An 18,070-nucleotide genomic window follows, 5' to 3' on the forward strand; every position below is an offset into this window, starting at 1 on the left:
GTGTGTAAATGGGAGTTTTATACAAAGAACCAAAAATAGCTAAAGTAGTAACGAGGAACAGAGTAGAAGAACAAAGTTGAGTGGCTGAGACCCGGCAGAAAGCTTCACTAGGTAAGACACTAGAGTTGGGCAAATACTCGATATATTTACCAGTGGGACAAAACACAGTTTGTGATAAAAGGTTGACCTTCATCTTTGTTCATAGAAGTGACTCGGGAACCCATCTCACACCATAGGCTTGAACCAATTCCAGTTGTACTAGAGATACAGATGTTAGTGGTAAGAGTAATAAAGCTTCTATAAGACAAAATGAGGTAGTATTTTTATTACTTAGATTGAAAAATATTTCTTTAAACAGAACACAAAAACATTAAGAGAAAAAAGGATTACTAATCTGAAATAAAAGGTGGATATCACTAATAGGCAAGTTATGGAATGGCACAAGGTATTTGTCACACAGATACCTTCCCTTTGGGATAATATGTAAAGAAAAAGATGAATCATAGAGGAGAGAAATGGACCAGAGTAATTCACAATAGAAATAATTTGGAGAAAATAAAACACAAAAAGGGAGCCTATGTATGTATAACTTAGTGGGTGAAGGCCCCTGCTATGTAGTCTAGCAACATAAGTTTTATCTCCAGAAGCTACATAAAGATGGGAAGAGAACCAGAGCCACAGAGTTGTCATTTGACCTCTACACATGTGCCATGACATGCATGCCTTCTCCCGAACCTCATTATGCACACATAATAAGTTAAATTGTTTCCAGAACTTGAAAAAGTACTAAAACTCACTAGTGAGCTGCATAGTGTAATTTACACTAGAACACAAAGACACACACCAGAATTGCTATAAAGCAAAGACTAACATTATCGGTAGTAATGCTGCATGGTATATGGAGTCACACAAATTTTCATATATGGCTCTGGAAGAGCACGTGGTAGGATAATGTGGAGTTTTCTCCTGAAATTAAATGCAAATATGACCTATGCTAATTGTACTCATGGGTGCGTTTTCAGTATAACTATGTGCTATGTATACCAGGCGATGCTTCGTAGAATTATCATGTCCATTTGTAGGAGCAATAAATTCTGTGCAATAAAAATGCTAGTGCAAGAATGGGCAGATTGATATAAAGGAATATTGCATAAAACAATGAAACTTAACAAACCATGGTTGTGCTTACAAGTGGATGACTCTCAGATATGAATGTGAGGAGAGGACACGTACATCTCTGAATCCACGTACATGGATTCTTCCTTTTTCTCTCTCTCTTTTCATGAGACAGGATTTCTCTGTGTAGCTTTGAAGCCTGTCCTGGAACTAGCTCTTGTAGACCAGATTGGTCTCCAACTCACAGAGATCCACCTGCCTCTGCCTCCCAAGTGCTGGGGATTAAGGGAGCGCGCCTCCGCCACCGCCACCGCCACCGCCACTGCCACCGCCACCGCCGCCGCCTGGCTAAACATGGATTCTGTAACTCTGTTTTTCTGGAATCCTCAGGATGGGCGGCAGCAGGGTGGGCGGGTGTCAAGAGGCCCCTTATAGTTAATATTCCAGTTTTGTATTTGTAGTTTTCCAACAAACATGTTAAAGTAATGAGGTGCATTGCTTTTCTTTTGTTGAATTTACTATTTTAACACAGGCCTTTTCTAACCCTAAGATACCTTAAGTTCCGTCAGACTCATTTCTTAGTTTTGACAAAAAGTCTGCTAGGAACAAGTTTAAGTAAATAGCCCACAGCCAGGGCTGGAGAGATGGCTCAGAGGTTAAGAGCACTGACTGCTCTTCCAGAGATCCTCAGTTCAATTCCCAGCAACCACATGGTGGCTCACAACCATCTGTTATGAGATCTGGTGTCCTCTTCTGGTGTGCAGATATACATGGAAGCAGAATGTTTTATACATAATAAATAAATAAAATCTTAAAAAAAAAATAGCCCACAGCCAGGGTTTGTGTTGGCTTATATTATTTTCCCAGTTGTCAGCTTGACTTTATTGAATTATTGCCTTTTAGGTCGTGATAAATTGTGCCATTCCTAAAGGGCTGAAGTACAATCAAGCTACACAGACTTTCCACCAATGGCGGGATGCTAGACAGGTGTATGGTCTCAACTTTGGCAGCAAAGAGGATGCCAATGTCTTCGCAAGTGCCATGATGCATGCCTTAGAAGTGTTAAATTCACAGGAAGCAGGTAAAGTGTCTGTGCTTTCCCTGTATTCTCCAACTGAAATGTTATGTATATGGTAAAGCAAGCCTTTTTTGTCAACTTCTAAGATATATATAGATAGATAGATAGATAGATAGATAGATAGATAGATAGATAGATATAGTAATTCCTAAGTTATTTTCTACAAAAATGTGAACTCTTCTTTATGTTAGAAGTATAATCTTAAAGCGTAATCCCATGGGTTTAGTCTAGTTATTTCTTAAAACTCATTTGAAATTATTTAGATTGTTCACCCTGTCCTAAAACATAATTTTTGATACTAGGACACAAGAGCCATCAGAGATACAAGGTTTCTCTGTGTTGCTCAAGCTAGCCTCAAATTCTTCACTTCAGGCAATCCTCCTGCCTTCTGATTACCAGGTAGCTGGTATTTCAGTCATGCCATTATGCCTGATGTTATTTGCTTTTTATGAAGAAATACATAGGTTTCTAAAATACATCTTTTAAGCCACTGCTGATCTTAAGGATTTAAAATTAGAATAAGATCTCCTAATGGATAAGAGCTTGACTATAACACAGTGGTCTCAACCTTCCTAATTCTTCGGCCTTTTCATACAATTCCTCATTTTGTAATGATACCCAAACATAAAATTACTTTCTTTGCTACTTGTAGGGAGACACCGTAACCACGCCTCCTAAGGGCTGGCTACAGGTATGACTGACCACGCCTGACAGGCGTGGTCAAGGTAAGGTCAGGATGACTTGTGATAGGTTTTTAAGGGGCTGCAAGGCACATGGGGGCCCCTTCTCTCTGGCCTGCCTGCCTTGCTGTCCCTGGCACGCTCTGGCTTGCGTTTGGCTGGTGTTTATCTAAATAAAGATATCTGACCCTTATGGACTACGGATTGTCTCTCGTTATACCTACTTCCTAAGTACTTTCATTTCCATTGTGAATCATAATATTAAGAACTGTGTTTTCCAATGTGAAAGGGTCATTTGACTCCCAAAGGGGTCTTGACCCACTCACTGGCTAGGAACCACTGCTATAAAGGTTGTTTGAGAATTTGAGGGATGCCCTCAGCTGGTGAAGTCATAGTTGGGATTCTGAAAATACATGTATCTTAGAAGAACAGAAATAATTAACTTTAAAAGGCTCAACTATTTGAAATCTTATGTCAGAGATAAACTAAATTTCTTTTGGCTTAATGCAATGCATTTAAAATCAGAAAATGTTAAATATGAAAAAATACAAATTACTTGTATGTTTGGTAGTTATTTTAATGATATGTTATTTGTAGAATTAATAAGGAGTATTATAGCCAGTTGAAATATTGATACTTTGCTAATGACACAGAATTCTAAAAATCCAGCATAAATGTTACTTATTACCTTACTCTGAAAATAACTGAAACATAAAAAGGAATAAGGCATCTAACTCCTTTGTTTTAAAAATGAGTTTTAGAGGAATAGGCATTTGGGGATCTTGCAGAAGGGTTTATGCCATTATACCTGTACCTGTTTTATATCAAGTTTTCTTTGGAGGAAATCAGTGTCTATAAGGAACATATTTTGTTCTCATATTGGATCTATTTTGAGAAACTAAACCACTGGAACTTATTCTGGTTTGTCTCAGAACAGAACCAAGACAGTGAAGTCTGGTCTCCTGTAGATTGTTTCTCCTCGTGGCTATACTGTTTTTGTCGGCACCAGTGCTTTATTAGCATATATTATAGAAATAGATTTACACTGTAGTAATTGATAAAGGAGCTAGAATCATGATTCATGTATTTTAAATAGGTCAGTTATATAATTTGAAGAGTGTGTGTATATAGCAGATCTGTCTTCCTGTGTTTAGAATCAACTACCATTTTCATTTGTTAGCCTTAAAAGGAGGTCCAGTTAAGAACTAATTGTCACTTATAGTTCAAATTATTATTATTATTATTATTATTATTATTATTATTTTGGTTTTTCAACACAGGGTTTCTCTGTGCAGCTTTGGAGCCTATCCTGGCACTCGATCTGGAGACCAGGCTGGCCTTGAACTCACAGAGATCTGCCTGCCTCTGCCTCCCAGTGCTGGGATTAAAGGCGTGCGCCACCAACGCTCGGCGTTCAAATTATTGTTAATGTTGGTTTTTGTTATCCCAGTATTTTGAAAATACTATTTTTATCAGTGAGTGGTATTAGTTTGTTTTCAAAATGCAAATGGCAAGTACTGGTTTTGTTCTGACTCTGATTATTGGACATTGAGTCTTAAAGTGGAGAAATTCAGATTAAAATCACTTACAAAGCAATAGACATTAAGAAATAGTTTTGAATTATACAAAAATTTGCCCATAGGAAAACCATTGGGTTCATTTGCTATAGAAATATCATTTTTGCTACGTACAATATGTAGGGTTATTGTTATGGATAAGTTTGATAATATATTGTCTCTTCTCTTTCACAATTTTAATTGTGGTTGTAGAAACTGGTTGGGATTATCTCTGTCATGGACCTAGTTACTATCAGTGAAGCTTTTGGCTCTATCTTGTTCATTCTCAGATAAAACAATACATTGGTATGTAGATAGCATGGTTTATTTATTTAGGAAATTACTTTTTATTATAAATACCAATCTGTGAATTTTGATGGTACTAATTGTCCCTGAAGTGGAACCATGGGAAGAAATAAATGTTAAGAATCTGGAGTGTTGGTGGCGCGCGCCTTTAATCCCAGCACTGGGGAGGCAGAGGCAGGCAGATCTCTGTGAGTTGGATACCAGCCTGGTCTACAAGAGCTAGTTCCAGGACAGCCTCCAAAGCCACAGAGAAACCCTGTCTCAACACCCCCCCCCAAAAAAAAAAAAAAAAAAAACAACTGGAGTGTCATCTTTAATCCCATCACTTGGGAGGCAGAGGCAGGCGGATCTCTGTGAGTTCAAGGTCAACCAGGGCTACAGAGCGCCCCTGTCTCAAAAGGTATATGGAGAGTTCTTCCTTGGAAAGGGATGTGATTTCTTGTGCAGATTGTCACAGCAAGATAGGTCCTTTATCTAGTGTTGTGCTGGTCCCCTCTCACCCACCTAAACAAGCATACTAAACAATACTGCATGGCAGCCTGATGTTAGCATCCTTTGCCAAAGCTCTTTACTTTGGGTTCACAACCAGAAAGAAAGAAAGAAAATCATATGTTGAGATCATCTGTTGAAATCATCTGCTATCCTTCTGCTAACCCAAGCTGTTGGAAAAGCTTGACTTCAGACTCTTCTGTAAACAGTAGCCCAACACAATTGACAAGAATCAAAAAATCAAACTTACCTGTGAAAGCAGAAGTTTTACACACCAGTGTGCCTATTCCTTAAATTTTTTTTGTCTTTTTAAATTTTATTGGTATATATTATTTGTACAAAACAATGAATTGGAAGAGGTTATGTATACATAATGTACTTTGATCATATTAATCTCTTTTCTTCCTCTCTCTCTCTCTCCCTTCCTCGTTCCCTTCCTCGTTCCCTCCCTCCCTCCTTCTCTCCCTCCTTCCTCCCTCCTCCCTCCCTCCTCCCTCCCTTCCTGGTGCTGGGAATTGAACTGAGCCCAGGGCCTTGTACATGCTAGGCAGTCACTTTACCAATGAGCTACATTCTCAGCCTGCTTTACTACTTTATCAAGCCATATTCCATATTTACTGTTACTGCTTATATATGGTTGGTGCTACACAAGAATCAGACATTGCTGTTACCTGTTAAGTTTTCTTTGTGATTCTCAGACTTTAAGGTCATAGGCGTCTTTGTTCAGACAGAATTTTTTTCTGAAGCTCAGTACAAATGAAGAGGGGGCGCGGGGGGGGGGGGGGGAAGGAGGGGGGCTTCTGATAACTGTGGGGCAGGGTTACACGGCTCTCCAGAGCACAATATAGCAGTACTGTATATCTGTCAGTCTGTCTCTCTCTCGGTTTTTTGAGGCAGGGTTTCTCTGTACAGCCTTGGCTGACCTGAAATGCCTCTGTAGACCCAGGCTAGCCTTGAACTCACAGAGATCCGACTGCCTTTGCCTCTTGGAGAACTGGGATTAAAAGTGTGTGCCACCACCACCTGGCCACAGAGCTCTCTTTTAGCCCAAACCAATGATTCTACATTTCTCCCTTCTTTTGCTGCCATCCTCCAAAGCCCTGTAAGTCCTCAATTTGTTTTTAATTAAGAAAAGAAATGCAGTGTTTTATGGACTAGTCATTCTAACCTTCACATGCTACACTTGTATATATGTTTAATAGTTTTGGTTTTTTTTGAAAAAGGTAGGTGGCAGGAATGTTTTCCTTTATTTTGTTTTTAATATGGTATGCAATTATCTAATATACTGGAAAGTACAGGAGGTGCTAAATACAGTGAGTTATATTTGGAATTAAAACATGTGATTCCTGTTTTTTTTTTTTTTTTTTTTTTTTAACATTTTCAAGGAGCTGATTAATGCTCTTGCCTTTACCAAATGCTACAGTATAACTTTTCACCAATGGAAATTGTCTCAGTTTAAATATATTGTGCAGACCAACTTTTTTTTTTTATTTCTGCATTTACTTATCAAGATATCTACAAGCTTCTGTAGATAATAGCAATGGATTATGTATGTTACAATGTCAATCTTGTTGATGGTTTGCTGAGGTAAATTTGCACAGCCTTGTTGCATTTTGTAAATGGTTTAAATCATTTGGAAATAGGAAATGTGTTTTTCAACCCATTTTTAAAAAAAAAAAAGTTATGCTAGTTATTCTGTTTTTGTTCAACCAGGATTAAACATAGCTTTAAGCTGGCAAAGCTACCAGTTTCCCAAAACCTCAAAATATTTTACCACTAACTAAAAGACTGAGTTTGTTTTGTTTTTTTAACTGTTGTGAATGAGAACATAGCCTGAGATAACCTTATTTTTCATCAGATTTATAATAAATTTTGGGGATTCTATTAATTTTTTTATCATAAACCTGGCCTAACATTACTTCCTATATAAGCATTGACTTTATTCTCAGTGTTATATAATACCTTTATGATATACTTGGGATCTGAGAATATTTCCAGAAGTTCTTGAGGTTTTAATTTTTCTTTTTTGAAGCAGAATCTCTTGTGTAATCCCGGCTGTCCTAGAACTTTCTATGCAAACCACGATGGCCCTGAACTCAAAGAGATCCTCCTGCCTCTTCCTTGCAAGTGCTGGAATAAAAGTCATGCTGCATTATTATACCAGGCCCTGAAATACTTTGTTCCTAGTGATAGTTTTACTTTCTAGTCTCCTGGGTTGCTGATATGAATAAGAACAACACTAAGCTTAGGATCTCAAAATTGTACTGTGCTGATAGCCACCGAGAAGAACATCAGTATGATAAAGCCCATCCCTTTCCTTCTTGGGTTTTACACCCAGCCTAGAGCTATCTAGACGAGTCAGGAACATTGGAATAGTCCAAGAATAAAGTTTGAAATACAGTCTTTGGATTGCCAAGCAAAATTCTAGGGTCAGAGCAAACTTTGCAAACAGAAGGTGTTTGGGCCTCCTCAGTGAGAGAATATTGTGAGTGGACTTGTCATGGGAGCCATGTGATAATTGGCAAACAGATCGTGTTGCGGTTGGAGCATGAGAGCTTATGTGGTCTGGGGCATAGAGAAAGCCTAACAGACAAGGCTAGAAAGGTTTGTAGGGGGCTGGTGGTGTCTTAAGGATCATTCTGTCACTTGCCCTAAGGCAGGTAGTCAGGCTGTGCTGTAGTACAGAAGTGGTGGAGTGGTGCCATGGATGAACATGTCTTGATAATATTGATAAGAAAGGTGGGAAGGAGCACGGAAGAGAGGCAACCAGCTTTTACTGAGTGCATACTTTTCCCACCATGTTACCATTTTAGCTTCTGCTATGTCTTCATTTAGTCATTACATTCCTGAGCTGGACTTGATTGCTTATTTACTGTGTTTCTGATCTTTTTTTAATATATAAAAGCCCTGTGTGTTTAGTGATACTACTGTTTCAGAAGTAGAATTTGGGTTTAAGGCCACTAGACTGGCCATAGGACCTACAACCGGTCAGTGGCCTTTGTTCCTAGATGTTATTTTCAAATTCAGCGTCCTCTCGCTGTGACATAGGAATGAGTAAATGATGTTTCCAGATGATATCCAGGCATGTAGCTTGGAGCACTGGTGAAGTTGGTGCCATGACCCTGAGGTGGACAGAATGGGAAGAGGCTTTATCGAGATGAGTATTAGTTCTGCCATGCTGTATTTAGAGAACTTTATTAGCACAGCTCTAATAAAATCTTATACGTTTGGACATGGAGAGGACTCCCATACTGATCTTGGATGTTGCTTTTGCTTTGTGTTGTTAGGTTTCCTGAAGTAATGGGCCTGAGGAGGTGACATCTCCTCTCTGGGATGGTTGGCATGTCACATCCTGCTGCAGTTGCAAATTCATGTCCCCACTTACACGTCTGCCATTTTTACAGTGGTGCAGGGGTAGTGTCTAGTGTCCTTCCCAGCTTCCAGGTAACACATGCACGTGGAGAGTTGGACCTTTGCCTCTAGAAAGGGATACACCAAGGAGACGGCTTCAGTTTATAGTGGCGGAGTTCCTTCCTTCCTTCCTTCCTTCCTTCCTTCCTTCCTTCCTTCTTTCTTCTTAATTTGGTTTTATGAGACAGGGTTTCTCTGTAGCTGTGGAGCCTATCCTGAAACTCACTCTGTAAACCAGGCTGGTCTCAAACTCAGAGATCCGCCTGCCTCTGCATCCGAGTGCTGGAATTAAAAGTGTGCAACACCACTGCCTGGTGATTTTCTTTCTTTCTTTTTACTGCATTTTTCTGCCTTTCAATTCAAAATCTCTAAGGCATTTTCTTTTAAAAAGACATCTGAAGCTGGGCGTTGGTGGTGCACACCTTTAATCCCAGCACTCGGGAGGCAGAGGCAGGCGGATCTCTGAGTTTGAGGCCAGCCTGGTCTCCAGATCGAGTGCCAGGATAGGCTCCACAGCTACAGAGAAACCCTGTCTCGAAAAAAGAAAAAAAAAAAAAAAAAAAAAAAAAGCGCCAGTTTAGAGTGAGAAAGAAATTAGAAAAAAATTTATTTGCTTTTTGTCTTGTGTTCCATGGTAAAGTTTTAAGACCGTCCATGTGACTTAGTGGGAAAGCCTGAAATTGGAATTGAGTTTCCAGTTTTGTCCCATCTCCAGTGGGCTGTAAAAAGGTTTCCGAATTTACTGAGAATGGTTAATCAGTGTGGCTTGGGAATTGGATGACATGGGGCCACTGGCATTCTTAATGCAGGCTAATGAAACAACAGCATTCCATGCGGAGTAGCTTACTTTGAGAATGCACTTTGTCAGATCCCCAGCTTCCTTCCTTTTACCCCTCACTGTGAAGAAAATTATTGTCTGTAGAAAAGTTTGAGTGCATCTGTATATGCAAAGAGGAATTAAAGAAAAGTATGTTCTCAGTGTCTCAGTATTCTGCTCTTAAAACATGTCTGTAATACAAGAGAGAACTTTGTATCTAAGGACAGATGACATTCTGACACTAACCTTGGGCCTGGACAAAAATACACCCCACACCTGTATACGCATGAAAATAGAAAAAGGAAATAAAATCAGAGAACCAATGTTAGAACTAGTTTTGTTACTTACTAACATTTTACATAATTTATGTGAATGTTTGTTTTTATTGGAGATGCAGAGTGATGTTCTCAGAGCAGTGGTCAACTTGAAAACTAAGTAAGTCGGAAATGACTGTCAGTCTGGAACACATCATTCATCTTAGTGATGTCAATAATGCCCGGAGCTATAAGCTGTTTTGAGGCTGAAAGTTATGGGCTCTTTGTACAGATACTCTAACCTGAAATAACAAGAAGTTCTAATTAACATTGGGAACGTTTTAAGAATGTCAGGGTCTTATGGTTGCACAGGATACTGATAGGTACACTATAGCCATAGTGCCTGAACTGACATGACTGACTGATTTTCAGTGACTTGTGAAAGAACAAAGGTTAATTATACATACAACTAGTTTGGACAGAGTCACACTAAATACTAAGTTAAAGAGATTTGTTAAAGTGGTAAGAGATAGCACAGCCATTAAGAGCATTTGGTTGCAAGCCTCCACGTGGCAGCCCCCAGCCATCTGTTAATTCCAGTTTCAGGTGACCTGATGCCCTCTTCTGGTCTCCAAATGCATTGCATGACATGGTATGCACACAAAACATGTGGCCATCATGCATAAAGGGAGGGGTATTTTATTTTTATTTTTATTTTTTTATTTTTATTTTTTTATTTTTATTTTTTTAGAGAGAGAGAGAATGTCTAACTTTTGAAAAAGAAAAGGAATCTACTGAATCACTTTTACTTTCTCTGCCCCACCTATTATAGCTCAAAGCCTAAATTTTCACTTCAGTGTGTGGTTAGACTTTTCAATCAGAAAATGATTGGGGTGACTAATTTCTCAGTTTTCCCCAGAGAGAATAATTTAGGTGTCTTCACCTGCACTGTGTGCATTAGGCCTAACTTATCTTAGAAGACTGTTTTCTGTGTGTTTCCCTTTCCTCATTTCAGCTTCTATTTTCCTGGTCTTCCCATTTACTCACAAGATGCCATTGGAGTTGTGGACTAGCATTGGGATAAGAAGGTTTCTGGTTTTCAAGAACTTCTTAAATGCCAGTGTTCTCATTTGTTCTCTTCAGCTTTATCTGTTACCATTCATATTGACTTACATTTGAAATAGTTTCATGTCTAGTTCTTCTTAGTTATTGAAAGAGAAATTGATTAGATAAGAAATAGTTAGCCCGCCTAACAGTGCAGACTGTCAGCACCAAGATTACTACATAGATTGCTCTGTGTTTGAGTCTCACTATGATTTTCTTCTTTGCTAAACCAGAGGTAGAATCAGGAATCTTGAATTTAAAACCCTCACTTAGGGATTCAGTAAATTCGGCTTAAGGACACTTGAAGGAGTTCCTGTCTAGATCTCTACAAAGTGTTCCATTAAAAAAATATTTTCTCTTTATTATACATTTGAAAACAACATACTGCAGCATATTGAATACAGTGAGAAGAAATAGTCCAGTTGCCTTCTGTGAAGCCAAATAGCAAAGGGCTTTATTTTAGTCCCTTTTCCTGTAATGAAATACCAAAGAGCATCTGCATTATAAGAAAAGTTTATTTGCCGACAGTTCAGCACATTTGGGGAGTATATACACAGGCTTCTTGCTGGACTCTGGTGAAGGTCTGTAACAGGTGAAATCATGGTGGTGGTCACACACATGTCATCAGGAGATCACTTTGCCAGACTAGAGACAGCAGAAACTGATCTCCTCTTAGAAAAGCCCTCCTGTGGCCAGGCATGCCTTTAATCCTTGTAAACTCAGGAGGCAGAGGCAGGTGGATCTCTGTGAATTCAACCCGGGCTATGCAGAGAAACCCTGTCTTGAAAAGACACACACACACACACACACACACACACACACACACACACACACACACACACACACACACACACACACACACACTCACACACTCAAAAAAGAAAGAAAAACAAAAAGAAAGAAAAGAGAAGCCCTCCTGTGACTGATCCAGCTCCCTTCTGAGGGCAGCACTACAATTGCTTCCCTCAAGGCAAAACCTCACTGATAAGAAACCTGCAACGAATCCATTGTGGGAGACAGACCACAGGGCTTCTAAAAATGTAAATCTGTGTTCGAGTCACATTTGTTATTTCACTGTGTTACTATTTTAGATGCACCTGGTATTTTAGCTTTTTGTCTTCTAAATAAATTCTTACACATTAAACTTGAAATGATTTAATATTAAAAATCATAGTGGAGCCAGGTGGTAGTGATGCACACCTTTAACCCCAGCACTTGGAAGGCAGAGGCAGGTGGATCTATGAGTTTGAGGCCAGCCTGGTCTACAGAGCGAGTTCCAGGACAGCCTCCAAAGCCACAGAGAAACCCTGAGACAAATCTTGAGAACTGCTGCTTCAGTATTCTCTGCTTCAGTTTAGATCGTCTAGCAAGGAATAACTAAAAGCTGTCTATTGGGTAGGAATTGGTTGTTCCTATTTTTCTTTATTTTAATAGGTAGATAGAGTTTCTCTGTACAGCCCTGGCTGTCCTGGCATTCACTGTGGAGACCAGGCTGGTCTCAAACTCAAGAGATCTGCCTGCCTCTGCCTGCCAAGTTCTAGGATTAAAGGCTTGAGTCACCACAGCCAGCTGACTTTTCCCCCTTCCCCTGGTTATATTATATGAATTCTTTTTATGTATGTAAATTGTAATAAATCATACTATTATAATACTTTCATATAATTATTATATAATTTTATGTCTCTCAACATCAGTACTTGGGAAAGCTATTTTAGTTTGGTTATAACTTGTCTGATTGTTTTAGAACTTCTTACACCCTGTAACAGTTTCATACCTATACACAATGTGTCCTGGGCATTTTCAGCCCCATTTCAATCCTCATTGTACTGCCCTGTTGCAGTCCCTCTCCAACCTTCATGTCTGGTTTTTTGTTTTTGTTTTTTAATCATTAATCCTGTTAGTGCTTCCTGCTGGAATGCTGTCTGATCTGGTTGCCTTGACCTTGTGCAGGCAACCATGGCTGCAGTAGCCTTGTCAGGTCTAGAAGACAGCATTTCGTAGCCCTCCTTCCCAACCTTGCTCTTAGATTCTTCTTGTCCCACTCTTCATGAAGTCTCCTGGGTCCATGTCTGATTTGTAGGGAGCACCACCTTAGTCTCATCTGAAGTTTGTTGTCCTGCAATCTGCCTCACATCCTGTTTCTCTGCATATCTGGCAAATTGTCTTCAGATTTGCCTTACACTAAGCTTTGATAACAGTGCCACTGCTGTGGCCTGCAGGGATCATCTGTTTATTTGGATACTTTTCCTCCACAGGCACAGTAATTTGCACACATTTGTTTCACCTGTATTTGCGATTTTTATTGGTTTTTGTTCATGAATTAGAGAAACATTTTACTGGATGTCATTCAGTCAGTCTGGTATCCATAGGACACAGAGGACAAACAGACTTGAACTGGATAGCCCATGTCTTCTACGCTGATACAAGAAATGACTGGGAACCACTTCTCCCTGGATATAGTTGCAGAACAGAATGGCAACCAAATCTCCCACCGATTTTACCTTTTAATTCTGAAAAAAATATATATATATAGGTGTCTCAGCACCAGCTTATCCATATCCACATACACATTTAGTATGTTGCCTCTGAGTCAACACTATGCATTCTTGTTTTCTTAGTCTTGACAAGATAGAAACATCTAACCAACGTTTTAAATAAAAGCTTCAATGGACAGAATTTTCATATTCATATTTAGATACCATGTTATATGATACTAGAATAGTAAAGGAACAATGAAATAATTGAAAGTTATTATTCTTATGTGGCTTTTTCTCGTATAGAGAAAATAATACTTGGTTAGAAAATTCTGCAAGGCAGTGTAAATACTGTACAAAGAGGTGCTTGGGAAGTAGGTTTGGGAAATAAATTTAGCCAATATAGCGTGCTACTTGTGTAAAGTTTCTAAAAATGGTTCTTCTGAGGTAGACTTGCTATTTCTGTAAGTGTAATTTCCAAGATCATTCACAAGAAAAAACAGATAAGTTGGGTTTTATGAAAATTTTGCAGGTTTTTGTTTTTGCGGACAAAGTCTGTCTCAGTGTTTCTATTACTGGGATAAAACCATAACTAAAGCAGCTTGGTGAGGAAAGCGTTATTTGGCTTACACTTCATATCTCATATCATTGAAGGAAGTCAGGACAGGAACTCAAACAGGGCAGGAATCTGGAGGCAGAAGCTGATGCAGAGGCCATGGAGGGGTGCTTCTTCCTGACTTGCTCAACCTGCTTTCTTATTGAACCCAGGACCAGGACCAGGACCAGGGATGGCCCCACCCACAATGGGCTGGGCCCTCCCCCATCAATCACTAATTAAGAAAATTCTCTACAGCTGGGCATTGGTGGTTCACACCTTTCAACCCAGTACTTGAGAGTCAGAGACAGCAAAGTAAGTTTGAGTCCACCCTAGTCTACAAAAGGAGGACAGCCAGGACAGTTACACAGAGAAAACTTGTCTCAAAACAACAACAAAATGCTCTACAGCTGGATATTGTCAAGGCATTTTTTTTTTTTTTTAATTGAGGTTCCCTCCTTTTGTAACTCTCTCACGTTGGCGTCAAGCCAGCCAGCAAAGCCCTGGCTGTTTTGGAATTCACTGAGATCCACCTGCTTTTGACTCCTGACTTCTGGGATTAAAGGTGTGTGCCACTACACCTGGCTGGAGTATTTTGTTGTTCCAGTGCCATTTATATCAGAAGAAATAAATTTTTACTAAGGGATTTGTTGTGGAAACATTGTCCTAATCTTTCATTCTCAAACCTTGGATTGGTACAGCACTAGTTTGAAAGTATTGACTAGATAAAGTGATGAACACCCACCAATGGTTGTCTTCCAGTCTTCTGCAGACTGTACTGGCACTTTGACAGTGTGTCACTAGGAAGAAGGTAGCATGAGCTTTTGCACGATGGCCAAAGTGTTGTAGATAACCCTGGTGCAGCTTCCTGTTAGACTGGTACGTGCTTCTCATGGTGTTTTCATGACCCACAGACTCATAAACACACCTACAACCCAGCTCTTACCAGTACCAGGAGATTTGTGGGTACATCTTTCTCTTCTGTACTTTTCTCAGTGTATTCTAAATGATTAATTTCTGAGCTATATAAAATAAATCAAGCAAGGGACTGGAGAGATGGCTCAGAGGTTAAGAGCACTGGCTGCTCTTCCAGAGGTCCTGGGTTCAATTCCCAGCAACCACATGGTGGCTCACAACCATCCCTTATGAGATCTGGTGCCCTCTTCTGGTGTGCAGATATACATGGAAGCAGAATGTTGTATACATAATAAATAAATAAATCTTAAATAAATAAATAAATAAATAAATAAAGCAAAGTCAGAGCTAGCCGTTGTACAAATGTAGCAGCCCTTGCTCCATGTAAGGCTTGGAAGTGATGCTGTGAAAGTGTTTTAAGAATGCGACATTAGCTTAGCAGGAGTGGTGACATCTTTAATCCCAGTATTTGGGAGGCAGAGGCAGATGGATCTCTGTGAGTTTGAGGCCAGCCTGGTCTACAGAGCCAGTACCAAGACACCCAGGGCTGCACAGAGAAATCCTGTCTTGAAAAACAAAACAAAACAAAAAAGCAACCTTAAAGTGCCCATTACTTTGAATAAATTTATTGTTTGTAATTCAATGTCTCTGAATATTGCCCTGCAATCTGGAATTTGGTTGTTTTTAATGTTTTTCTTAAAGATTTTTTTTATTTATTATGTATACAACATTCTGTTTCCATGTATATCTGCACACCAGAAGAGAGCACCAGGTTAAATTGTAGATGGTTGCCGGGAATTGAACTCAGGACCTCTGGAAGAGCAGTCGGTGCTCTTAACTTCTGAGCCATCTCTCCAGCCCCCGTTTTTAAAGTTTCATATTTTTTTAATTAAAATATAAATTACATCATTTCTCCTTCCCTCCCTCTACTCTCCCCCCATTCCCTCTCAAATTCATGACCTCTTTATTTTTTCCCTTTGCTTTGCTTTGGTCCCCTGCCCCTCCCCTTCTCCCTTCCCCACCGCCATCTACCCTCCTGCCCCCCCTCCCCTCTCCTCTTTAATATAGCCCTGGCTGCCCTGAAACTCACTCTGTAGACCAGGCTGACCTCGAACTCACAGCGATCCTCCTACCTCTGCCTTCTGTGTGCTGGGATTAAAGGCATAATACATAATACATAAATACAACCTGTTTAGTCTGTTTTAAGGACTTTTTATTTTTATTTGTTTATTTTTTTTAATGTAGGTAACTACTGTTGCAGTACCTGCCTCCATTCTATTCTTACCTTAGCCTTTGTTTTCACTTCCTCTGGATCATGAAGGGCTTTATTGAAATGATCAGAAATGTGAATACCGTTACTCTAACTGCTAACATTGAGCTCTGTCACTCAGTGATCAGCTTTCCAGGAAGGCAAACCAAATCCAAACCAGTCTTTAAGCAAACATTATCTCATTTAATCTTAGAAATACAAAATGCTGAGATAGACAGTGTTCCCCTTACTAATTACCTTGTGAAGGCTAATAGGTAATAATAGAAACCACTAATTTTTTTTAAAGCATAAATGCTCTAAAGGTCTGCTGTAGTAGTTTTATGTAATAATAAAACACATGCAATAGAATGATAAGGATCAAAGCTAAGAAGCCTGTCATTTTCCATTACAGATTACCTCACTTGAAGTCTTTTTGTTTCCTTGTTTTTTTTTGTTTTTTTTTTTTAAAAAGGTCAAATGGTAAAGAATAATAAGGGCAGGGTGCAAACCCTGAAGGGTGACTGTTTCACAAATTGCATTAAGGGACAGATAAGCATTGGCAAGAAGATCAGAGGCCAGAGTAGTTGATAAAGAGGGTTATATTACCTGTAGAAACATCACAAAGAGGTTAAATTCTACATTCTTGGTTAATTTTCATTGCTCTAGGTTTGTTTTTCTTTGCATTTCATCCCTTCCCTTAGCCCTAACTAAGCCTCTTGTCATATAGCTTACTTTAAAAAAGTGTCTTTTCATAGATGAATGCTAGCATTAAAACTGGTAATACTGAATTTACATGTATAGTCTTCTCAGATTTAGTAAAGAAAGAGTTAATGGCATCAACAGTAAGCAGGAAGCTGTTAGCCTTATTCATATGATGGAATGAATAATTTAGTATATTCGGGAAATGCAAGCTGCAGTAGAATTTAAGAAACCCTACCAGAAAGTAGATCAATGTTTTGCTTGTTAGCAGAAATAAAAGTCACCAGAAAGAAGATGCTTCAAGATGACAGGTGCAGGGACACTGCTTAGCAGTTCAGTTGTGAGAAAGATTAGGAGTTCTTGGTTGGAAATAGTCTGCAGTGACAGCAGTGCCTGCACTCTGACAATTGTCAGGTGACTTCCTGCCGAAATGATTGCTCATGGGATGGGGCCGCTTCTTTGCTGTCAGAAACAAGATATTTTCTCTGGTTTTTCATGTGAGTTTTTTAATTGTCCTTTAATGTTTTCCCATTTAATATGCATTAAAGGAACGAAAGGGTTAAAAACCTGATAACTAGGCATGTTTACTAATAGAGATTTGGTGGAAGTAGCATCTATAAACATGAGTGAGAAAGATTTTTATAAAGGAGTTTAAATTTAAAATGTAATTATCATAATTTTTCTAAAGCGTTTAGCATAATCTCATTAGCTTGTTGAGCTTGTCTTCATGTGCCTGTGGTTATGTTATTACTCTTAAATATTGTGCATGCATCTTTGAGAGATGGGTGGGTGGAAGTACTTGCAAAGCTGGCATTATCAATTTTATTGTATTGGTGTTTGAAGTACCTACTGCATCTAAGATTTCATTGGGCTATGTTGTCTTGCTAAAAATGATTAAAATTTTTTATTTAGATGATTACCATATTAAGATAAGCCCTTGAATATAAATTGGTTTGGTTCTGATTTTTGCTTAGCAGTAGTTGACTTATTTAAAGGATATATTGAAATACTGTCTCGTTCACTTTAATGTGCTCTTCCTTAAACCAGCATGTATTTAATCCATTAACTGTTTTCTTAGCTGGTACCCATAAGAAAAGAAAATCCTTTCCTTACTGAAAAGGTTTCCTGAGAAATACTTGATGTACATTTTGCATGTTATTAATAGTAGAAAAAATTTTCTCAACCAAGTTTTAGGTATTGCCTTGATTGGATAAAGCATTCCTCTTTTCAGAAGTTACCACTTTCGCTTTGAGTTTTTCTATTTCATTGATTAAATTTTAATGTAAATCATTTAGGTTAAATGGCCACACAGTATTTTTAGTAATTC

The 18,070-nt window shown here is 38.9% G+C and overlaps 1 protein-coding gene across 1 annotated transcript in view; it reads left to right on the plus strand.

The window, feature by feature from the left end:
* Positions 1-18,070, plus strand: part of Enah (ENAH actin regulator) — a 109,824-nt gene that overhangs the window by 59,856 nt on the left and 31,898 nt on the right. The window contains 1 exon segment of the mRNA XM_027418801.2: positions 2,020-2,197. Within this exon segment, the coding sequence (XP_027274602.1) occupies positions 2,020-2,197 (178 nt within the window).

The sequence above is a fragment of the Cricetulus griseus genome, chromosome 5 (genome assembly GCF_003668045.3).
Source record: "Cricetulus griseus strain 17A/GY chromosome 5, alternate assembly CriGri-PICRH-1.0, whole genome shotgun sequence".
NCBI classification, from domain to species: domain Eukaryota; kingdom Metazoa; phylum Chordata; class Mammalia; order Rodentia; family Cricetidae; genus Cricetulus; species Cricetulus griseus.